This window comes from Nannobrachium achirus, assembly GCF_963921795.1.
Source record: "Nannobrachium achirus genome assembly, chromosome: 10".
Taxonomy (NCBI): domain Eukaryota; kingdom Metazoa; phylum Chordata; class Actinopteri; order Myctophiformes; family Myctophidae; genus Nannobrachium; species Nannobrachium achirus.
This window is the reverse complement of record NC_137819.1, coordinates 56,079,405-56,104,532: the sequence shown is the minus strand read 5'-3', so window position 1 is coordinate 56,104,532 and position 25,128 is coordinate 56,079,405. Positions and strand designations below refer to the sequence as shown.

General features: G+C 42.2%; 1 protein-coding gene across 3 annotated transcripts; it reads left to right on the top strand.

Annotated features, from left to right (window-relative positions):
• Window positions 1-43: 43 nt before the first annotated feature.
• On the top strand, window positions 44-21,905 carry vars2 (valyl-tRNA synthetase 2, mitochondrial). 3 transcript variants are annotated; one of them, XM_080734922.1, is made up of 30 exons: window positions 44-181; window positions 845-1,052; window positions 1,163-1,244; window positions 1,833-1,933; window positions 2,102-2,223; window positions 2,709-2,775; window positions 2,927-3,024; window positions 3,117-3,198; window positions 4,278-4,397; window positions 5,076-5,184; window positions 6,102-6,190; window positions 6,326-6,416; window positions 6,602-6,729; window positions 7,317-7,420; window positions 9,253-9,334; window positions 9,464-9,540; window positions 10,256-10,343; window positions 12,048-12,141; window positions 13,581-13,651; window positions 14,553-14,678; window positions 15,271-15,375; window positions 16,424-16,492; window positions 16,620-16,698; window positions 17,647-17,777; window positions 18,012-18,164; window positions 18,731-18,988; window positions 19,215-19,326; window positions 19,742-19,932; window positions 21,254-21,403; window positions 21,641-21,905. In XM_080734922.1, the coding sequence occupies exons 2-30, from the start codon at window positions 870-872 to the stop codon at window positions 21,713-21,715; spliced, it is 3,237 nt and encodes a 1,078-aa protein (XP_080591048.1). In that variant the 5' UTR covers window positions 44-181; window positions 845-869; the 3' UTR covers window positions 21,716-21,905. The 3 variants fall into 3 exon arrangements, with proteins under 3 accessions (XP_080591048.1, XP_080591047.1, XP_080591046.1); XM_080734921.1 differs by having other exon boundaries at window positions 867-1,052; window positions 9,253-9,540; XM_080734920.1 differs by having other exon boundaries at window positions 9,253-9,540.
• Window positions 21,906-25,128: the final 3,223 nt, after the last annotated feature.

Here is a 25,128-nt window from a genome sequence, read left to right as displayed (position 1 = left end):
GATGATTTCTAACTAAAGATAGATCTAAGATCTAACTAAATGTGATGTAACATGTGAGAGAGATTATTTAAATGCTTTTCTTGGCTCAGCTTTTCAGGAGGTTTTATAATAGTGGAAAGGTCGTAGCGAGCATGTCTGCCCACAGGTCCAGGATAATATATTGAAATTAACGTCACAGACAGTAAGTTGAAAATATTACTCATCTGTTCATGTTCATCAATATATTTCTTATAGACCCTTTCGGAACCCTGTGTACGTTTTTGTATTTTGGACAATGGGACTGCCATCCTAAATACAAAAAGGTTTACAGGGTTCATAATGCTTAGCCTACACTCCAGTGGTTCTCAACCTGTGGTTCGAGACCCTCCAGAGGGGTCCCCAAATTATTTTGGGAGGTCCCCAGTGATTAAATTAATGTGCAACATTGTTTTCTCTCTCAACAGTAAACAAACCAACATAAAGTTTAAGTGTATAGAGGGTATCTGCACATTTCTAGTGACAATTTAAGGACTTGTTAATACCTCTAAAATGACAAATTAAACATTGGTCAAATTGTCACATATTAGAGGCAGAAATTGTGAAAATAGCAGATCTACATGCTCACAACATGAGCATGCAGATTTTCTATTTTCACAATAGATTTGTGTTATATAAATTGTAATGCCTCAACTCAGTGCTCGTCAGGGTGGGGTGGGGGGGGGGGGGGGGGGGGGGGTCCCCATGATTATTTTGGAGGTCGTGGCCTGAAAAGATTAAGAACCGGTGGCTTAGCCTACACAGTGTCAGCTTCATTTCATAAAGGCATGACAATGTTTTGTCGTTTTGAACAGTAACTCTAACCCAGCCTCTTGTCTCCTGGTGTTGAGAGAATGTGGAGGAGCGTTTGTCGCCTCTCTGTGAGGTCCACAGAGAGGAGAACGTCACCATGGAGGGTATGGTCGTGCAGACAGTGCTCCTCTCCCTCCTCGTCGCCACCACAGCCTCTGCGGACGAAGGCAGAGAAGCTGAAGAGGAAACGAGAGAAGGAGATGGCCATATTAGCCAATAAACAAGTATGCACGTTTTCATCGATCATGAGATCACGCTCTGTAAATTTTTGGGGCTGGAGATTGGGCTGTTTTCATACTTTAAGCTGATACAATTAGGTTGGTCTCCTTTACAGAGTGTGGAAGACCAAGGTATGAAATGGAGCGATAAAGAAAGGATTTCATACACTGTCTCAACTGCTCCTGGGGCAAAGAAGGGTAATATACCACTTGCACTTATTTGCTAATTCTTTCCAGATTGTGGACACTTTATGTATGGCTTGTTATATAACCACTTAAAAATGATATACTTCGTTGACCAGGGCCCCCCAGGGGTCTATACTAGGCCCTGTAATTTCCCCCTCTTGACCAAATCTCCTGTACTGTAGCTTGTGTATCTGCTATTGTCACAGCGTTAGTGTTGGCTGGACATAATTAGTCAAGTCTTTACCTCACCCACTTAGCGTCAACTGATTCCTGTCAAGTCCTCCACTGATGCTCAGCTGTCAGTCTGTGATTGGAGCAAGCCCGCACGCTCTTTGTTAAACCCACCTCTACTCCAGCACCATATTTCCTATGCTCGTATATACTTACTAATGTCATTATTTGATGTCATTGTTGCTGCTGCTCTGTTCCGTAGTACCCGGTGGGTCTTTGCTTGATGTTCTCTCTGCCATGAAGGGCAGGGAGAGCAGAGCCATACTGTCGAAAATAATCCTTTAGGGTTACAATGTTTTATCCATGCCATTTAAATGTTTTATTTTGATGAGAGTGGTCCTGACAGAAGTATCTTTGCATCGCTGATAGACACGACAGTGCCCTTCCCTCCAACCTACAGCCCGGAATATGTGGAAGCAAGCTGGTATCAGTGGTGGGAGAAGGAGGGATTCTTCAGGCCAGAAATCAATGTAAGAAATTAGAGAATTTCCCTTGAATACTGTGATTTCATAATTAGTTTTCACTGCAATAGTTTCATAACAGTGTTGATACCACAGATTTCTTTCTGCCTTCAATAAATGTCATTGCAAATTACCATAATGTGGCATTGTAAGATGTAGACCTTTGTATATCTTTAGGAAGAACAAGAACATGCTGTGGATCAATCCTTCACTCTGTGCATCCCTCCACCAAATGTTACTGGTACTCTGCATCTTGGCCATGCCCTGACTGTAGCTATAGAAGACGCCTTGGTTCGATGGTAACTACAGTTTACATTATTGTACTTACTATCAAAACCTCCACTGGCTGTCTGACAGTCTGTCAGTCAGTCAGTCAGTCACGTCACACTTTTCCCCTACTCATATATCCATGCCAAATTTGCACACACACACACTCCTTGGCTGCCAAACCACAACCTCCACCCTTCATTTCTCACATGGCCCTCTTCTAGCGCCACCATGAGGCCGATTTTAGCAAAACACATTTTTGGACACTGCTTACAGATTTGCCCTAAAATCACCATCAGGCTGATTTTTTCAAACACATATTTGAACCAATGGCACTTAGAGGCCTATTTGTGTATACAGGTGACCTGACGGTCGCTTATCTTATCTGAGTCTTAATGGTGTAATCTCTTTGCTTGAGAATAATCTGTGGGTGAAATATGAAACATGTGGTCCAGAACTGACTGAGATCGTGCAAACTTTTCAACAAACAGATGGTAATTTACTATTTTACTCTCAGGAGGAGAATGCAAGGTTACAGAGTGCTCTGGGTACCTGGTTGTGACCATGCAGGAATCGCTACACAGGTACTGAGTCTATTATTCACACTGACCTAGCCAACCATATTATAGAAATACTTATTAAACCAATGTTTGTCAACTGAGATTTCAGTGATAAAATGTGACTAAAACGTCAAGAATGTGTGCATGTGTTATTTGTCTTTTGTGTTTCTATCAGACCGTGGTAGAAAGGAGATTGCTCAGGGAACAAGGGAAACGGAGACGAGATCTCAGCAGGGATGACTTTTTACAGGAGGTGTGGAAATGGAAGAATGAGTGAGTACAGTGTGCTTGTTCTTGGTCATACAGTCTGTGGTATGGTATCTATGGACACTCTCTCATGGGGCTTTGCGCCTGTGTGTTTACAGTAAAGGAGATGAGATCTATTACCAGCTGAGGAAGCTTGGTTCTTCTCTGGACTGGAGCAGAGCCTGCTTCACTATGGACTCGGTAAGTCAGCAGTCGTATACAACAGTGGTTCTCAACCTGTGGGTCGGGACCCCCAGGGGGGTCCACAAATTATTTTGGGGGGTCCCAAAATGAATAACTTAAGGTGCAACATTGTTTTCTCACTCAACAGTGAACAAACCAACATAAAGTTTATGCACATTTCTAAAGCGACAATTTAAGGACTTTTTTATACTTCTAAAATGATTAAACATTGGCCAAATTGTCAAATATTAGAGATAGAAATTGTGAAAATAGCCGATCTACATGCTCACAACGCCTCGCGTTGCGAGGCGTTGTGAGCATGTAGATCTGCTATTTTCACAATAGAACCGTGATATACAAAATGTAATGCCTCAACTCATAGTGCTCGTCAGGGTGGGGGGTCCCCAGTTAAAATATGATTATTTTGGGGGTCGCGGCCTGAAAAGGTTGAGAACCACTGGTATACAACAATAGTAGAACTATGTTTGACTGAGACTTACAGTTTGTTTTTATGCCAATTATGTTAAAAGTAGAAAAGGGCTGAAGGGAAACAGAAACATAGTACCATACTGTATGGGTTAAATAAATCTATAATTGCAAAGAACTCACTTGAGGTGGAAATGTTATTACTGTAAACAGGGCTGGAAAAGGTTTTGTGAAATTGACTGCCATTTTTCATGCTGTCAGCCTGTCAGTCACCAGAATTGTTTTTATTATCACTAGTGTTTGTGCTTTACTTAACTAGGCATACAGTATGTTCTATGTTTAGGTAGTCCATTTATTCAAATGAGTCCATGTATTGCATTATTTTTTGCATGCCATTTGGATGGAACTATAATTATAATATATATATTTCTTTAATACATCAACAAATCAATGTGTTGATTATAATAGACTAAATCGGTTAGTCAGATTAACCACTTGAGACCTATTTTAGATAGATCCACTATTTTTACTATATTTGCAAATCCATTATTTTGTTAATAAAATAATAGTTTGTTATAATCGATTACATCGATTTGTTTGATAAACTGTAGCACTCCTAGCTGTGCCTAATGGAAGGGGTGTGGTGGTGGTATTGTGTTGGTGTGTTTCAGGGATTCAGCAGTGCTGTGACTGAGGCCTTTGTGAGGCTCTGTGACTCTGGCCTGATCTACCGCTCAGAGGGACTGGTCAACTGGAGCTGTGCTCTTGAGTCTGCCATCTCTGACATAGAGGTATCTCATCTTTTATCTTCGTTTGTCTCTTATGCAGGGACTTGGGCAATGTTTTTGCACCAAAAGATGTTTGGCTGTCTTTGTTTTTTGTTCATCTTGAATATCGTCACTGTCTGGCCAAAACCTCTTGACTCCATTGTTGAGGTTTTTGATTTTGTGGCATAAATTAGGGCTATTGAACACCCTTTACATCTGAGTGTTGGTTAAAATAATATTGAACCAATGGAAAGTAATACAAAGTGCTTGGGACAAAACCTCCTAACTCCACACTTTCTGCCAAGCCAGCTAACTCCACCCGATTGGCCCTCTCTTTTTTTCATAAATATGTGCTGCTATTGAACAACCTTTACGTCTGTGTGTTGGTTCAAATAATATTGAACCAATGAAAAGTAGTAAAAAGCCCTTCGGTCAAAACCTCCTAAATCCACTTGAGCTCATTTTCCCGAAATGAACATTTTGGAGTTAGGAGGTTTCTGCCCGACAGCAAAGATAAAACAGAATGGTCCAGAGTGCAGTCTGTGTTTTCATAGTCTTAGTTAGGCAGGAATATTGTGCATTTTTGCTCTGTCTACTTTGCTGTACTGAGGTATTCGTTGTGTCATTGATATTCATCATCTCATAGCTTGTGGGTTTGAGCAGCTAATGAATTTCATTTTAAAGTTGCAATTTTGATCTTAGGTTGAGTCAAAGGAGCTGTCTGGGAGGACTATGCTGTCTGTTCCTGGTTATGAGAAGAAGGTGGAATTTGGATCTATGGTGACCTTTGTGTATCCTATAGAGGGCGGTGGTGAGTCATCCTAACTGGCCTAAATGATGTGATCTATTAGTTGCCATCAGGTGGACACTGAGTATTTACAAAGCCCTTACTTTTCATGGAAAGAAAAAAAAGAACCTGTGTTCCAAAGCATCCATTGTAGTTGTTATTTAGTCACAAGATCTTATTAATACTTTTCATTGATTAAATATTCATAAAACCCACAGAGAGAATTAACCACTTTGACTTTAAAGGTTTTTGTTTTTGAAAATAGGCAAAAATAGTAGATCTACGAGCTTGCACATAGCAATGCTGTAGATTGGCTGTCTTCTCTAAGGCATGAATTTATGAAGAAAAGAAATTAGTCAAAATCCCAGGACAACGATCCACTCGTCCTAGACTCTTCGCCCTCCTGGCCCCCAAACTGTGGAATAGACTCTCTGTTGCACTTAGAACTGCAGACTCACTCCCTAGGTTCCTCCGTGGTTTGAAGACTCACATCTTCAGACTCCACCTTGGCCCATTATGGGGCTGTTAAGTCTGACATTTTGTAGGCAGAGGAGAACTTTTGGGGCCAACTGCCCCCAGCGCCCGTGAATCTTTTTACAATTTTTACTATTTACAAATTTTTCTTCTCTTTGTTGTTGAAAAGAAAGTGGTAGAATTATACTTTAGTCGTTATTTTTGTCTCGGATCTGTTGAAATAGCGAGGGACAGATATTGATAATAAATCTGCTTGGAGGTCTGACTACAAAATGATGTCACGGCCCCATAGCACTTACCGTAGCACTTGCCTATCCTTAATGACCATACATGTAATTTAAAAAACATCTACCAAATATCTAAATTGTAAACAGACATAACAAATTTAAAAGAAATATGGATATTCTCTTCTGAATTCTGCGTAGTTTCCCTGTTTGTGAAGGTGTTAACGTGGTGTTTGTTGTCAGGTGGAGAGGTGGCCGTGTCAACCACCCGTCCTGAGACCATGCTGGGAGACGTGGCCATCGCTGTGCATCCAGATGATCCTCGATACCAGGCTCGTACAAAATGACAACATCGCTTGCATTCATGATTGTTTGTTTTTTTACTCACTGAGAAGAACAAGCTCATATGTTGTGTCTAGAATCATATGCCCTATTACTTATTTTCTCCTGTCATCATTTTCTTCTAGGATATTCATGGCAAGCAGTGTAGACACCCTTTCATCGACAGACTCATACCTATTGTCACTGATCCAGTGGTGAACATGGAGCTTGGCACGGGTAATATAACTAAAGGAGATATTTTAACATAATATCACTGCATACCCATGAGCTGATTATCATTTGTAATAAATATGTTATTGTTCTTTTTACATGGTTTAAAAACATGTATATCTTGAGAGATAGACCTAGCTGTTTAGCCTGTGTCCTTTTCTTATTTTGGCTCTGTGTGTGTATGGTCACAGGGGCAGTAAAGGTTACTCCAGCTCATGACCACACTGACTTCCTGCTCTCCCAGAGGCACTCGCTACCACGTCTTACTGTGATTGGAGGAGATGGGACAATGACCCCTCTTTGTGGCCAGTGGTTGGAGGTGCATGCTGCAATCCCAGAGAAATGTACCATTGTCTCTGATCTGACAGACGTTTACTTAAGAAAATGATTGATCTGTGATTCATTACAGTTATGTAGTGCAGTGGTTCCCAGGTGGTGTGCCGTGGGATTTTGTGACAAAGACAAACCATTAGTGCAATTATCTTTTTAATTGACTATATCAGTACTATGTGCACTCATTTCACAATACAGAGCCACCTCTTTTTTAAGCTCTTACTTATATATTCTTACATAACATAACATTACATAGTTATTGCTTGCAGCTGGTTTTGCACTCTTGGCAGTATACTGTTATAATACATTTAGACGTGTTTGGTCAGCATAAGGATTTGGGAATTTACTATTGCAGTACTTGAGCAGTAAGTCCTTGTTTGTCATTGACTTCTGTATTCTGTGATTTTGTGCAGCACTTTGGTCAGTGACAGATGTTTTTAAATGTGCTTTATGACTAAATTTGGCTTGACTTGAAGGGCGTTAAGAACGACTGATGGCTTAATAGGGTTTAATTTACCAATGTTGTCCAATATATCCAATGGCTTATTCATAAATGTGTTCTCTTTTTTTCAGGGGTTGAAGCGCTTTGATGCCAGAGAACGAGTCCTGAATGCCCTTGTAGAGAAAAAGTTATTCAGGGGGAAGCAGGATCATGCCATGTCTTTGCCTGTCTGCAGGTATGGCAAAGTGTCATTCCACTTACATGTACATGTGCTAATATAAAATTGCTAGTAATTTTTCAATGCATTTTGTGTATTAATTCAAATTAAAAAAGCAAGCAAAAGCTCTCCAACAACACTCAAAAATACAAATACCGACACCGGCCTGTGACCAATATATACCCGTATTATCACCCACATCACTTTGCTCAACATATTCCACAAATGGTCGACAAACTCTTTAAAGATATCTTATTTTCCCCTGACAGTACAAGCAGGGACGTGCAGAGAATGTTAGAGAGGCAGGGGCTGAGATTATTATAATATCGGAAATAGCAGACCTCCAAGCTCACAACGCATCGCGCTAAGCTTGGAGGTCGGCTATTTTCGGTGCTTGATACCACACTGAACTTAGCATAAGCGAGTGAATACCGGAGATGTGACCTAACGGCATGGATTTATATACAGAGAGGGCAAATAAGATGCTGCATCAAGTTCAGGTCAGTTTGGACAAGGTAATTCTCATGAATGCTGCCTTATGGCATGGAAAGAGGACATTTGCATTTCTTTCACCACAGTAAAAACTGCATTCATTGTCTGGAGATGGCACTTTTTACAGGCAGATAAAAGGGCTAAAGCCCCATTTGATGTCTATGTGTGCACGTGCCTGAGTACAAGTGATCCTTTCCGTTGTTAGAGAAGATGACATTTCTCTCAGCCATTGGCCAGTATTCGGCCTGTTAATGCTTTTCCAGTTAAGGGGCATTTAAGCACACTGGCAGTGACACTGTCATACAGTATATTATAATTGTGCAGTAGAAAAAACAACATGTCGAGACAAGGAACACAAACATTCTGCTTGGTTTATATTTGACACAATAGCCTCAACCTTCAGGTCAGAATAAAAATAAATAAATACAAATAAGTAAATATAATTGAATTCTATTTGGGGACAACCAGGAAGGTCATTCTCTCTGCATACTGTAGCCAAAGAAAGGCAGCCCATCTTTTAAAAGAGCCTTTCAATGTACATTTATCAAGCTGTAAATTATTGAAAGGTCAAGGTCACTGTATAACCTCACGGCCGCCTGAAGGGAATTTCATTACAACTGGCACAAATGTCCAGCTGGACTCCTGAATGATTTGATTTGATTTTGGTGGTCAAAGGTGATCTCACAAAATACGTTTTAGGCCATAACTAAAGAATTCATAAGCTAATTATATCCGAAAGGTCAACTTCGGTGTGACAATGTTTATCAGAAACACCTTTCTTTCTTTTTTAACACCATGGAACTCAGGAACAGAAGGGGGTACTGTGGAGATTATATGTATACAGTATACATCTTCTGTGCTGCTGGGAATTTGTAGCTTCTTTACACCTCATTATTGGGAAAGGGGCTTCCAGCTGCACGGTGGTGCCAAGTTGCATCATGGGTAATGTAGTCACCATTGCTGGTCCATGGACTCCAGCTAAGGTGACTACACCTTCCCCTGAAGGGAAATTCAAAAAGACAAACAGTGAATGGAAAAGAGAAATGTTGTATTATTTCATGTATGCCATTATTCACTGAGGAAGCTCTCAAGTGACCTTTCTAATGATGTCACAAGAAATGTGATCATGTTGCGAATTTCAGTTGACAATAGACCTGGTCTTCGTGTTCCCAATATCAGCTGACGATTGTCATGTTCTTTGTTATACAGTATTTGGCTCCTCTGTCCCTTCCTGATACTTGACAATAGTGGCCACACCCACTATATCCCCATAAAGCTCTTTGTCTTTTATTTTCTAATAACCTACTTTCCCTTCCTCCCTCCCTTCCATCCATCCATCCATCCATCCATCCTTTCAGTCGTTCGGGGGACATCATTGAGCCTCTGTTGAAGAAGCAGTGGTTTGTGCGCTGTGATCAAATGGCTAAACGGGCCATCCAGGTAATTGGAGTTGATCATTGTGACGTTGTGCTTTCTAGGTCAGCCTTTATCTATGTAGCCATTGAAGTTGTGAATGATGTGGATTGTGGACTCGAATACCATGCTCAACTCTCACTTTCTCTGCCTCAGGCAGTGGAGGACGGCCAGTTGGAGATCATCCCCCACTTCTACACTAAAACCTGGAAGAACTGGCTGTCCAACATCAGGTACCCTGTTATGCTTCACACGATTCTTGAAGAAATACACTGGATCCTCTGTGACTGCGGTTTCCAAACGTTATCATGATAAAGACCCCCCAAAGCCATAACTTCTGGCAGTAATGAGAGACAGAGTTAGGCAGCAAAGGTTGTGTACAATTGAAATACAGCTTCGAGAAATGTTATCTATAAAATGGATTCTGTTAGAGTGGTTCCCATGACATCACAACATTCAATATATTTAATATTTTATTGCCCATACATGGAGATTCCTATCTGAATCAGCCACACAGATATGGGCCATGTCTTGGACATCTGGCCAGTGATCGATGACATCAGGGATCTTCATATATGGGCATAAAAGGGGATTCTGGGGAAAACCCATATATGGACTTTCACATCGGTGATGCCACCTGTGATATCACCTGTGATAGACTGTAAAAATGTGTACACACACGTCTACACGCGGACAAGCTATGACATTTCTCATGGTAAACTGCGACCTTCGGTCGCAAACAGTGATGTCTTGTGTTCTCATCCTAGCTTGACTGACATCAGTACTGAGTGACACTGACAGGCTCTGAGATTTGGGACAGCAGCCATCTATCGTTATCGGTGTCTCTGTTTTCTTTTATTTGCCTGGTGTCAAGATGAGATAAAAGACTCGTTGTTATGACTTATGGGATGTCAACAATGCACCTCTGTTTGTTCTCCCCCCTCTCAGCGATTGGTGCATTTCCAGGCAGCTTTGGTGGGGCCATCAGATTCCTGCTTATCAAGTGACACTTCCCAACTCTCCTAACAGCCAAGAGGTCAGGCTTGTGTGTATCAAGAATGTACTTTAATCGATCCACAAATGGACAGTTAGGTTTGTAAACTTTCAAAACACAGACACCATTTGTTGACGGTTCTCTTGAATAAAAATGCCCTGAAGGATAGAATCCGGAATTCTTTATTTTGCCAAATACATTCACACCTACAGAATGAGGATTGTGACTTGTTAGAACCAATTATCGTTGCGTTGTAATAGACAGACAGACAAGTAGCTACAAAATAATATTCACCCTTAGGTCACCCAAAAATATATCTAGGTAAAGTAGGGTGACCAGACGTCCCGGTTTACCCAGGACAGTCCCGTTTTACCCGGGACAGTCCCGTTTTCAAGCTGCGTGTCCCAGTGTCCCGACAAATATCTCTAAAACACTAATATGTCCCGGTTTTCAACATTCACTGCAAAATTGTCCCGGTTTTCGCCAGAAATAAAATAATAGTAGCTGTTTTTAGTGGTTGCATAGGCATTTATCATGTTCTTCTCACGAAAACATGCTCACCTAACCAATCAGAAAACATGAACAAATTCATTGCGTGTCTGAATTCAACACTGAGGCTTTTTGTCAATCACTCACTGCCTGCATGCAACCCTGTGGTGCATGTGTGCGCGTGCACAAACGTTAGAGAATGGGCGTGCGCGGTAACGTGCGCATTGCTTTGAGGGTCCCGGTTTTAAGCAACAGTGGTTTGCGTACCAGTTTGAGCGGCTGAAAATATGGTCACCCTAAGGTAAAGGATAACACATAATATAAAACTACAAAAGAGCTTTGATATTATGTTACTGTTCATTTCTGTATTGAAAAGCCTCTGTCTTGAAAGAGAACACGTTCTCTGAAGAGCTGGTTCAGTCTTCCACTGTTGTTATAATGGCATAACCCACACACGGTCTCTGTTGTGTGTTCTCCCTGGCAGGAGCGGAGCGGGTGTGATAACCCACATTGTGTCTGTTTAGTGTTGTCCCTGGTAGCAGCGCCGGGTGTGATAACCCACACTGCGTCTGTTTTGTGTTGGCAGGGGCGTCACTCACAAGGGGGTGGGGGGAGTGGGACTGAGTTACTAGGGCCCAAGGTGGAGGGGCCTTAATTATACTTTAGCTATTGAAAAATAGCAGATATACAAGCTCACATTGCGGCACCGAGTGCCGCGCTGCGAGCTTGTAGATCTGCTATTTTTTGAAAAGTCGTGAAAATGTGTGCAAATCTTTGAATATATGTGTTTTTTTAAGCGAACGTTTGTAACTCAAATTCTGCTTCTGGGGGGTCCCTGGAACTAAATGTTTTGAGATGGGGGTCCGTGGCCAAATACTTATCATTTTGGAGGTCCTTCACATGAAAAGGTTTGAGCACCACAAACATAGGTTTTTCAAAAAACCATAGAAGGATTTGAAATATTCAAAGAAGAAAAATAGCAGATTTACAAGCTTGCAGAGCGGCACTCGGTGCCACGCTGTGAGCTTGTAGATCTGCTATTTTCCAATAGTTAAAGCACAAAATAATGCGTTCCCAGTGTAAATAATGGGTTAAACCCCTTCCCCCAATGAAGAACATTCATGGGGGGCCCGCAGTGAATCCTTGTACCCAGGGCCCAGAATTTGGTGCGACACCCCTGTGTGTTGGCCCTGCTTGGAGCGGTGGGTGTGATAACTGATAACCCACACTGTGTCTGTGTTGTGTTGTCCCTGGTAGGAGCGCTGGGTGTGGGGCCGGAGCCAGGAGGAGGCCAGACAGAGAGCTGCTGTCAAATATGGAGTTCCGGCCGACTCTGTGACCTTGACTCAGGGTGGGTTCCTCATCTGAACCTGTCACCACCAATTGCTTATTTTACCCTTGATTATGTTTAATAATGTCTTATATAGGTGAGTGTGAGTGATTAAGTAAGTAGGTCATAGAGGCTTATTGTCGGTATCAGCCAGAGTGCGGGAGTCTATCCCAGGGACCACCACCCTGATTAAAGATTCAACATGGGGACCAGTGTTGTATTGGGTGGGGATATGTAGGCTAAGATTAGTTAAAGGTGGGTTGAGGTGGCCATTGAAGATTGCTCTAAACATGCTAGTGCCCCAAAAGCTCAGAAAAGGTTGACAACAAACCACTGATTTGTAACATTTATGAGTGAGCAAACACATGCCATTAAAAGGCCACATTTCCTAATAATGATGACACTTTCCCTCCTTGAGATTCTAACTCCCTTTTCTGTGTGAAACTTCTTGACCTGAGACTTCTCAGTAACTGACTCATCGTAGGTCACCAGGTCATTTAGTACGCTGCTTCTCAAGTAGTTGTCCATGGGAGCGTGTCGATATTGCGACATAGCATCTGTTCGACGGTTCATTCTTTCGACACGGGTGAATGTTGACCTGGTGAAAAGCTAACCTGCCAACGTGGGTGAATGTTAACCTCTATGACTAAACCTAACCCAAACCCTAACCCTAAGCACAGTAACCGTGACGCGGGAGAGTAGCTAACCTGCCGACTCTCATTGTTGAAAGAATGACCCATCGAAAGAGCGAGATTTCCCCGTTTTCCATGGCCCACAAATGGTCCATTGCATGATTACAGGTGGTCCATATTTGTCTTTTCTTGGCTATTATGTAGTGGTCAGGGACAGTCTCATGTCATTTTCTGTCTCCAACCTTGTCCTGTACATAATACTGTTATGTAATACTAATATTCTTCAGGTATTCCATTGTGGCAATACCACTTTCACAGAGATACATCCTTACTAAAAGTACATTACATTTAGCTTTTTCTGTCATCATCCAGAACTACAAGGGACTGTTTCATACAGTCGTCTCTTGAAAGAGTCTGTGGACATCGAGCTTATCTTCTTCTTGTAAGCTTGAAGTACTTTCGTTATTGAAACACAAACCTCCTCCAATTACAGATGATAATGTTTTTAATTTCACTGTTCTCATATCACACAAATGCCAACGTTTCTCCAAAATGAAACAAAACAAAATGAACAACCAGTTGAAAACCTCTGGGAGATGGATTGCTGAGGTGGGGAGAAGCTCCCAGTTCATATGATCTGACACATGTATTTTTGTAAGGTTTTCATACAATTTGCTTTGCTGTTTGTTAACTGTTACCAAAAGATAAAACAGGCATTTACAGTAAGAAACAGGAAGAAAACGGATGGATAAAATAAATGTACAAAATTGATTACACAAATGAACATTGACATTATGTTGCATCTCGTTATGTTATGTCTCCTCCCAGACTCAGATGTGTTGGACACGTGGTTCTCATCCGGCCTTTTCCCTTTTGCCATGCTGGGCTGGCCACAGCAGGTAATGGCCTTTCTCCAGGTTGTCATTTCATCAGCTGAAGAGCCCTCGCAGATATACTGTAGAGTGTCTCTTCGTCTGTGGTGGACAGTAACAAAGTAGATTGTGTACTTTACTTGAGTTTTTGGATACCTAACTCTGCTACATTTCAAAGACAAACATTGTACTTTTGAAATTACTCCACCTATTTCAGATGTGGTGGAAAATAACAGATCTATTGTAGATCTGCAATTTTTATTTTTATTGAATATTATTCAAAATAAATTTCACTTTGCAATTTGTACTTTTGAATACATTTTTCCCCTTCTCCAGTACTTTAATTCAAGTACAAACTTGACAGAGCAACTTTCAGTTGAGTAATATTTGACCAGGAGTATCTATACCAGGGGTCTTCAACAAGGGGTCCAGGACCCCTAGGGGGTCCTCAGAGTTACTATAGGTGGTCCTCCAAATCTTTGTGTGATAGAAACATTTTACCCTTTTTTATATTAACAACTTGAACCATATCCTTTAACTGTGTTAATATTCTGAGAACCTTAGCCAAAAATAGCAGATCTACGAGGCGTTGTGAGCTTGTAGATCAGCTATTTTTGGCAAAGAGCTTTGGTGTAGAGGGGGAAAAGAGACGACTAATTACGGGGTGAAAGGTCACGTTTATTAAGTATTGACAGTTCAAGTGGTTAAATATCTGAAAACGCAAATTGACATGAATCCAAAATACACTGATGATCGTGCTGTCAAACGATGAAACTATATGGAATCTATGAAAAGGTTGTGGGGGTCCCTGCTTCATCTCTCTCTCGACTAAGGGGTCCTTGGCCTGAAAACGTTGATCTATACTTTGACTTAAGGACTGACATTGAGTATGTTGCTCACTGTATAACTACACTTTGATTTCCCATAGACTAGCGACCTACAGATGTACTACCCTAACTCTGTTTTGGAGACGGGAAGTGACCTCATTTTCTTCTGGGTGGCGCGGATGGTTATGCTGGGCACAGAGCTGACTGGCCAGTTGCCCTTTAAACAGGTACATTTGTCTCATCATATACATCATCTTTAGGACTGACTGCGCACACACTGTTATTTACAAGTTATCTGAACTCGGAATTGTGTATTCAGACATATTGGCGATCTCTTTGCTTTGGTTGGTGTGGTTACGACATAGGCGTGAGTAATGCAACTCGTCGTATAACAGTATTGCTCGCTAATAGCATGTCTAAAAGTTCACAATATGTGGCAAAGCTTTGTGAGGTTGTAGATCTGCTTACTAAACGTTGTACGTAGCATGGAGTATCAATCGGCTACATTGTCCGACTGAGACACATCTTTAGAAATCAGAATTGCATTTCAAGCTAAGAAAGTGATTAAAATTAGTTTAGCAAAATCAAGTTTGTTTGTTTTTAGTTTTTCTGTACAGACTTGAATAAACAATCTGATTCCAATCTGGATTGTCAAAAAAAAATGGGCTGTTTTTGAACATAGCCTTAATGGCAAATTCAAATCACTGAAGCAGAACATGAAACACAGACATGGTCAGGTCACACACGCTGAATCGTAAACTTTCCCTGTCATCTGTGTTTGTCTCTCTCTCTCTCTCTTGGCCTCTTTATCTTTCTCAGGTGCTCCTCCACTCCCTGGTGAGAGATAAACACGGGAGGAAGATGAGCAAGTCGTTGGGGAATGTCATTGACCCTTTGGACATCATTTCTGGCGTCTCTCTGGAGGTACGTGGCCTGTGGGCTCATCCTTTTTATGACTCACTATTATTTATCACATTGAAGGGCCAAGCCACTAAATCCTGTTGGACTGCTGGAAGGAGGCTACTGTCAGTGAATTGATCAGCTTGTTCTGGCTGGTGGCTTCACGTTAAGGCTGATTTATGGTTCGTTGCACAACACTTTGGCTCAACAGAAATGACATATCTTAGATAGGGCCGTATGGAACTACAGGCTGAACACACACTAAGGATTGTTTGAGACTTCAATGTCCTATCCTTCATGTCGCTGCTGTCGGGCAGAAACCTTGTATCTCCATATTACAACTTTTTACTTTTGAATTTAAATATTTTTTATTTAAATGATTGACCTTTTTCGAGTGTTGCGCGGTAGCTAAAATAGCCGATCCTCAAGCTCAAAATGTGGTGTGATGTGTTTTGAACTTATAGATCTGTTTTAGATGTTTTTGAAAACTAATTTGAAAGTGAGAATGGCTAAGTCTGTCTGGGGGTTCTATAAATATTTAACCAATGAAAAGTATTAATAGGTCGAACTCCCGTTGGGTTGAACAGCAGGATAGATAATCACCCGCGAGCGTCGGCAGGTTAGATAATCACCCGCGTCACGGTTACTGAGGTTAGGTTTAGGGTTAGGGTTAGAGTTAGGCATAGTTTTACTGAGGTTAGGATTAGGGGTTGTGTTAGAGTTTGGTGGTCGATCCAAAGGGTGTTCGACCCAATGACATGTTACCTAACAATAGCAGCTAACTACATTGGATCCATATGAACACCGGTTATTTTCTCCATATCCTGAAAAGTAATGGTTTTTGGACATACAAGGTTTCCACCCGACAGCGACAATGTCTTTGTTCTAGGATAGAGCAGGAGGTAAGCATGCATCAGTGCCTTGAACTTTACAGCAAATCTAACAAGAAAAGCTCTCAGGGAAACGCTGCGTTTGATGCCCTCATCCGCTGTGATTCAGCCCCCCGCTCAAGGAGAAGATAAATACCACCTGCTCATAAAACGTGTCTGCTTATTTTCCTGTCTCGGCCCAGAGTCTTCAGGAGAAAGTCAGACAGGGAAACATTGACCCAAGGGAGACCACAGTTGCCATGGAAGCGCAGGTTAGCCCCTTGCTTTCTGCTGCTATCTCTCTCTGTCCCATCAGTAATTTGTGGTGGTTCTGCCTGACTGAGTGTACTCATTACATCCACTCCCATCTCTCTCTCTGCCTCATCTCCCTGTTGACAGAGGAAAGACTTCCCCAAGGGGATACCAGAGTGTGGGACAGATGCCCTGCGCTTTGCTCTATGCTCTTACAAGGCACAGGGTGAGTGACTCTAACCCAGTGGTTCTCAACCTTTTCTGGGCGCGACCCCCAAAATAATCATATTTTAACGGGGGACCCTCCCACCCTGACGAGCACTAAGAGTTGAGGCATTACATTTTGTATAGGACAGTTCTATTGTGAGCATGTTGCGAGGCGTTGTGAGCATGTAGATCGTCTATTTTCACAATTTTTACTTCTAATATTTGACAATTTGGCCATTTGGCCAATGTTTAATTTGTAATTTCATTGGCATTTAAAAAATCCTTAAATTGTCACTATAGAAATGTGCAGATACCCTCTATACACTTAAAAAATTAGCTGGAAACCTCTCAAGGACCCCTGGGGGTCCCTGGGCCCCACTGTGAGAACCCGTGCTCTAACCTTAAGCCAGAATGTAATTTAATTGCAACCGTCAGGTCGCAAGTTACTATGAAAAGCTACACCGGCTGTCCGTCACGTAACGTCACACTTTTGCCCCTACTCTTATCTCCGGCACCATTGCCCCTATCCATGCCAAACTTTGCACACACACTCCTTGGATGGCAAATCACAACCTCCACAATCACATGGCCCTCTTCTCGCGCCACCATCAGGCCGATTTTTGCAAAACATATTTTTTGACACTGCTCCTACAGATTTTGGCCTAAAATCTCGCAAAGTGGTACACAGTATCTCTAAAGTCATGTCATCAACATGGATCTGACCCATTTCCCATAGTCCCTCCTTATTGGCTACGATTGCCTTCTAAAGTTTGTGTATGCGACGTGACGGTCGCTTATCTCCCGATTAGGGAGTCTTACTGGTTCATTTCAAATAACTTCATAACACCGGCAAATATACAGTATACAGTATATCAGGGATGTTATCTGCTTGGAACAATTGCCATATGATTGTGAACCATGCGTGGAACTGTTGGTGGGTTCATTTATCTGTCTGCCTCATCACCAGGAGAGGACATCAGTCTGTCTGTGTCCCAGGTGCTGAGCTGCAGGCACTTCTGCAATAAGATGTGGCAGACAGTGAGATTCACACTGGGAGTGTTGGCTAACAACGGGACAGAGCTGACGGTGCTGGCAGAGGTAATGGAGGTCCCCCCCCCCCCCTTTTTTTTCCAATTTATGTCATTATGCCAAATAATTCCTCCCCACACACAATTGTGTGTTTCTGTTGTTTTTCTTTTCCAGGTTTTTCTTTTCATTCGCGTTCGGCTCAAAAGTAAAAAGTATCCTACTGATTCACCTGCCAGTGAGGACCACTTAGCATGCCAGACATAAAGTGTTTACTGTAGCCTTTTTACTTTCACTTGCTTCCAGACGTCTCCTATGAGCAGCATGGACCGCTGGGTGTGTTCCAGACTCTACAGCACTGTCCGTCAGTGTGAGCAAGGCTTCGAGGCATACGAGCTCCATACAGTCACGTCCGCCGTCTATTCTTTCTGGGTGCACAATCTCTGCGATGTTTACTTGGTGAGAGGAACTGCTGCCGCAGAACATGGCTTTGTAAAGCCATAGGTATACTTTGTTGCTGGTGAAAATAGCCGACTTACAACCTCTTCAGCTTGTAGATCAGCTGTTTTTTGAGACGCAACAAAGTATAAATGCATAAAGGTTATGTGTGTGTGTGTGTGTGTGCGTGTGCGTGTGTGCGTGTGTGCGCGTGCGTGCGTGTCTTGTTTTTTGGTTTTTCTCTCACAAAGTTTAGTAGCCTTTCTGTGTGGAAGTGGCTCAGGAGGTAATGAGAGGTCAAGTGGGAACCGGAAGGTTCCTGTCTCAACCCCTGGCACTACATATTGCAACGTGTCCTTGTCCTTGAGCAAGACTCCGGTCCCCAGACTGCTCCTGACGAGCAGGTTGGCGCCTTGCATGGCTGCCTCTGCCCTGTGTGTGAAGTGTGAATGCGAGGCATTCTTCATGAAGGACTTTTGGTAAAACGCTAAACAAATGCAATTTATTTACAATCTTGTACTCAACCCCCCACATCTCTCTCTCTCTCTCTCTCTCTCTCTCTCTCTCTCTGCATATTTGTGTTGTAGGAGTGCATAAAGCCGGTGCTGAGTCAGCAGGACTCCGGGGCAGCCGGCCAGATGTGTACAGGGCACAGCGAGCGTGAGAGGCAGGTGGCCCGGAGCGTTCTGTATCACTGTTTGTCCGTCTCTTTGGCCCTGCTCTCGCCGTTCATGCCCTTCCTCACCGAGGAGCTATGGCAGAGGCTTCGCCCGTTCATAAGCAAGGCTGGCGACAACGCCAAGGACAGCTTGTGTTTGCAGCCTTACCCAACGTCCTCTCAACTGGTAGGAGATAGTAAAGTGTGCTTACTTTAGAAATAAAAGACAATAATCAGATATGAGAGAGGTTTATAGTTTTGGCCATGTTTGCATCATCTTTACAGTCATTGTTATTGGTAATGTGAGTCCTGGTCCTGGGATTATTATTTTTATATTTAAAAAACAAGTTATTTCCCCTCCCTTCCTCCATTCCTTTGTCTGACTCTGTTTTCCAACCACTCCATCGTTCCAGGCACACTGGCACTTCCCAGAAGAGGAAACAGATTTTACCCTCATACAGGAAGTGGTCAGAGTGGCCAGGTCCCTGAGGGCCCAGTGTGGCATGACCAAAGAAAAGCCTGATAGTAAGTTTGTCCTTTGAAATCTGCACGGGTAACAAAACACAGCTATATAAGGAAAAGGTGCAAACTCAAAAAGGTCTTTTTAGTGAGTTTAACTATTCAATATGCCATAACACAAAAGTAAAATGTTTGCCATTCGGCCATTCATCAGTGTGTGCCTTACAGCCGAAAACATTTTGTGTTATAGCATTTTCAATAACAAGACTAAGTAGACGTAGTAAACCCTTTTTCTTGTACTTTCTTCTACTGTGTAATTCTAGCATTTTTGGTAGGATGGGGCACCCTGTAGCTATTAATATAAAGAGTTGAGCATGTCTTATATATTTCTGGTTTACGTAATATATTTCAGACATGAAAAGGTCATTTCTAACAAATTCTAATGTCTTATTGGTCCTTTTTTCTTTGCTCTGTGCCTCAGTGTGGGCAGTCTGTTCCCCCAGCCAAGCACAGACTCTCCGTCACTTTGGCTCAGCTGTTCAGACCTTAAGTCGTACCTCCAGCCTCCACCTCCACTGTCCACAGGAGGCTGACGGCACCACCTCTCCTCCCACTAAAGGAAGCCTAGTGGGTGTGGTGGACCACTCATGTCAGCTACACCTTAACGTTCAGGTAACGCTCACAAATGCAGTTCAATTACTATTGCTTCAATGCAAAGTAACATGGAAGTAGGTCAGTGAACGGCTGTAGAGGCATTTCACCACATAGAGAAGTAGCCAATTGGTCTGGCGCAAACTAACTCCAACCGTTTATGTTCTTATCAAATGGATAATCAAACTCACTAGAAACTATAATTATAGATACAAAAGGTTACCCTAGTGAATCAGCAGCTGATACTTGAAAGTATGTTTACCCTTGGCTTTTGGATGATCCAGTTTTTCCTATTTCAGACCTACATTTGTGTTTTATTTTCATCTCAACATTAGAAAATACGCTTGCACACTGCCAAACTGCATGGTACAGGAGCAACGATTCATTTAAAGAAGCAACGTTTCTGTCACTGATGACCATGAAGAAGGTCATCAATAAATAGTTGCTCCTGTACTGTGCAGTTCGGCAGCGCACAGGCAAGTTATTTTATTGCTGATGTGCACTTTGTTTGCCTTCAAGCATTGTAGGTTTCTGTTGTATATCATTGAAACCTTGTTTTGGGTAGGGGGTTAATAACGGGTTATACCTCCAACCTAAACGTTTGCCCCTCCATGTTTGATGAAAGTCAGGCACCCTTGTATTAGGAGCAGAGGATACTAATAATACATGAATTCTATTAATACAGCACCCACTCAGGGAGCGGTTAGGGGTTAAGTGTCTAGCTCAGGGTCCAGGGACACTTCAACACATACTGTATATAGATTGGGCTAGCTGGGGGTTGAAGTCACTGATTGTGTTGTACAATGCTCTCTGTGATTGTCTGGAATGTTATCTGAGATTTGAGAGAGATGGGAGATTGATAATCAGTACAACAACAATGAGGGTGAGTTGAATGTTTTTGTCTTGGCCTGCCCACTGTACCAAGACATCAGAGACACATACTTCCCACAGATCATAACCACACAAGGAGAGTTTGAAAACATGACCAATGATGAAAAACTCCCTTATCTACTGGGTGAAGTACGACAATGTGCAAACACAGCAGCAAGATTTGTGAGCTGCTGTGATAGGAGAAGGATATCAAATGGAACACAACCACCTTAGACTACCGATCATCCTTGCAGTGTCTGCATCGAGTAATCTCCATACATGAAAACTGTTCCATCCCTTCAAATTGTACATATTTTATTTTGATTGTAATATTTTGATTGATTGTATTGTACTGTGTACACTTCTGCTTCGGCAATGTAAACGTATGTTTTCTCATGTTTCTCTCACAATAAAGCCCATTGAATTGAATTGAATGTTTTTTGTCTGTACTGTACTGTCTGTCCTCCACTAGACGGTAATGAATGTTGACAAACACATCCTTCGGCTGTCCCAGCGCAAAGAGAGGCTCCTTCCCAAGCTGGAGGAATTCCTCTCTCGAACCCGAGTCCCAAGATACTTGGAGAATGTCCCAGAGCGTGTGAGGCAGGACACAGATAACAAGGTGAACAAAGGGGACTGGCCTGGAGCGGCGTCTGGGGATCAACTCTCCAAGGCCTTATTAACATTATCATTATCCTCACATACTGTACTTACAACAATCACAACAAACAGAACACATGTTGTGTTGCAGCCAGCGAGCTTACAAACACTTAAGTTTCTAAAAGTTGTTTAAAATTGCTAGATAAATTGATACATAAAACCTAGGATATTTTCTCATTCTAAACTTGTGCCTTTTCAGATTGCAGCTTTGGAGCAGGAGTTGAAGACTATTGAGGACCAGCTGATGGCACTGCAGGGACTCAGACAGCAGTAATTTAGAAACAGACATTCACCGGATTTCACTGACTAGATCATATCAGAGCTGAAACTGATGAAGAGATTGGACCACTAAAGTGAACAAGACAATGGAACTTTTTGACCTTATGGTCACGGGGTGAACATTTTTTTTTCCGTCACCAGTGAAATGTTTGAATACAGTGATGGAGAAGTCATGGCAAATAATTCCAAAATCCAGCACTTGATGAAGAAAAGTGAAATGTTGGAACCGTTTCTGAGTAGTTTAGGGTTTTCTTTCTTATGTTACATCATGCACGCTTCATGTGCAGGATAAATGCTTTGAAGTGAGGCATGTGATCAATTACTGATATAAATGTGGTGTTCAGCAATCACAGAGCCAAAGCAGCTTGAACATTACAACGAATGTCTTCAAGAACAGTGTTAATTGAAACAATGTCCATTCTACAGTAAAGGTGGCACTGCAGTCTCAATGGAAGAGTAGGGATACGTGCTAATTATATTGTATTACAATTACCATACAGATTGGTTAAGTCTTGGATTGTAGCTTTAATTTCACTATTTAACCGGATAGATGTTGCCCAATGAAAGAATACCAATTATGATCACTCTCCACGGTTATCTCACCACCTAGAAGACGATTGAAAAATTCTGTAATAGACAGTCCTCTCTTATGGTGGTCCTTGGCATAAAGCATTTTCAAATAGGGGTCTGTGGCCTATTACATACCCATTTGGGGGTCCTTGACATGAACATGTTTGAGCTGTTTGAAAATGTTCAAGAAGACAGTATGTAGCTGGATGCCTCTACCAAATGATGTTGGACACCAGAAATGACGTGTGCTGGAAAAAAATAAGCCATTAACATGAAAGAGGGAAATAAACCTGATCTGGCAGTTGGAGAAATAAATAAAAGGCAAGCTGTGTAGAAAAAAACAACAAAAAAACAGTGGGAATTTATATTCACTTACTATAAACTAAGATTTATTATCGCCTAATATGCCAGCAATATGTGTGCCTTATTGGCAAGTAGGCCCAGGTGTAGCCTACCCTTCAACAAATTAATATTTTGTGTAGGGGCCCATGTGCAGCTGTTTTTGTAATTTAGTTGTTTACGGTTTAGTTTTCCACTCCCTCCTGTTGAGACTGACTGACAGTGTGTGACTGTCCTTGTTGTCCTGGCTAGTCTAGTCTTCTTTGTCTTCTATGTTTTTCTCCAAATCTCTCTTTCTTCGGACTGCACCAGCTAGTGTAATAACTAATCCCGAACTGGCTCTGTGTGGAGCTGTGTGTGTTGCGTATTACAGTGTAGTTAACTTGTATGCATGGCTGGCTCCTCTGCAGCAGTTTTCTGTCCAGCTGCGCTTCTTTCAGTCCATTAGAATCCGACTGTGGTGGTGGTGCGTCAGCACTAACAGATACCCGCTGGGCTTCAGCTCACCAACTAGGAGGAGGATTGAGGAAGTATAACGACAGCACGTACTGGTGTATATTATGCTGCGTTACGGTTTCCCATAGCAACAGATGACGATACCATCATCAAGTATAGGTAATTAACTCGTATTTGATTATCTTACTGGAATCGCTGCAAGCCGCGATTAGTCATAATGTTAAAGTAAATAAAGGAGGATGAGGACAGAGGAGATGAACACTACAGTTTGGATTAATTAATAAATCAATCCGGAAGTGTGGACAACAGTGTGTCAAATGAAAAAAATGCCGCCGTCAACCTGCATCATCACGAGACTAAAGAATCCCAGCCACTTGGTGTATGGAGACCGAGGAACATCACATTGCTAACGACACGTCTGCAGTTCCAAACAAAGTGTCACGTTTATGCCCAGGCCGTAAGGCCTGGGCAAGCCCACGATAAACGCCCTGTCCAAGCGACTACAATTGAGCGCTCCCTAGCTCCGCTTCAGCCAATCAAAAGCTTCGGTGGGCGGGGTTTCCCTGGAGGCCTGGTGTCAATTCCAAATACGCGTCACGGACCGGTGGAACAGGCTTATCTATGGAGATACACATTTGATGAGAGAATCAATGAAGACAAACAGAACGTGCACATTAGCAGCCAGACCGTTTGGAGGTTTTGGGGAACAGAAACTGAAGCTATGAGGAACCAGAGGTGGACGAGAAGCTGATCAGAGGAACCAGGAACAACAGAGATGTGTGTTGTAGTGAATGTGAGAGTGGAGACAACATCATCAGGTTGACATAACTGTAATGTCTGCATCTGCATGATGCTGATGCACAGCAGCTTCCTCTCAACATGCAACCAACATCATCATGCATGTCTGACAGAAAGCAATGGAAAGGGGTGAGTGGAACTGGAAACATCGTGCTACCTTCTAAATCCATGCAGGCAGCCACTAGCCAGTGTGTGTGTGCTGTGCATGTGTGTGTGTGTGTGTGTGTGTGTGTGTGTGTGTTATGAATTAGAGAAGTGCTAGCTAGCGTAGCTATGCGTTAGCCAGTCAGCTAGGACGTTCATGTTACCCTCCCAAATGTATGTTGCAGTCCTGCCAGAAATAACAGCAGTCAGTGGTTTACTTGTGGACTTGTCAACATACTGTATTTTGTATTTGTATTGGTAGCAGCAACTTGGCTAATGTTAGCTATGAGGTTTAGCCTGTTAATCTAAGCAGCTAGCCAACTAATGCTAGTTTAATTATAGGTAATTTGAAACTGCAGAGTAGATTCACTTTTATGAATGAACCTGGCCACAGCTGCCTGTCTTTGGTTGTACAGACCAACAAGCATGTAGACAGCCTGCTTTTGATTTACTTCTGAATTAAGTTCACTGATGTTTAATTGCATCCAGACACGACCCCATGCTTTATGAATTGACTGGCATGTCTGGTCTAACCTTTTCCATAATTTACTGTGTGATAATGTCATTAATACAAATGTGTCAAAATAGGCCTACTGCCTTTCTTTATACTGTCATTTACACTTTGTTACCCTTTGTACTTGTTGGGGTGCTGCTATGAGATATATTAATTTATCAGTCAGTTATTACATAATCATATCTTCAGACAAGTTCAGAGGTTCATTATAGGAGAAAGAAGACTGACAAAACAAAATTTATTCAAGGTATTACAAAACACACACAAAACAATTATCCTAGTCAAGCCCTATTTTACACTTCCCCCCAAATTTCCATTGTAGTTTCAGTTTCACCTTACAATAACACCAACATAGGGATGCCATGTTTTAAAGGCTTTGGTAGTGGTATGGTTTTGATATAATAATGCCACGTTACAATCTGTGCGGTGAGTCTGCTGTCCTGTGTGCATTATCCTACCAGGGGGCTACACGTTTGTCAGAGGGAGGAGGGGGTTAAAGAAGAATAGTTTCAGCTGGCAGAGTGTTTCTCAAAAGACCAGCAACAATTCCCTCCCACTCTGCTTGTCTTCCCTCCCATTTTCACAGT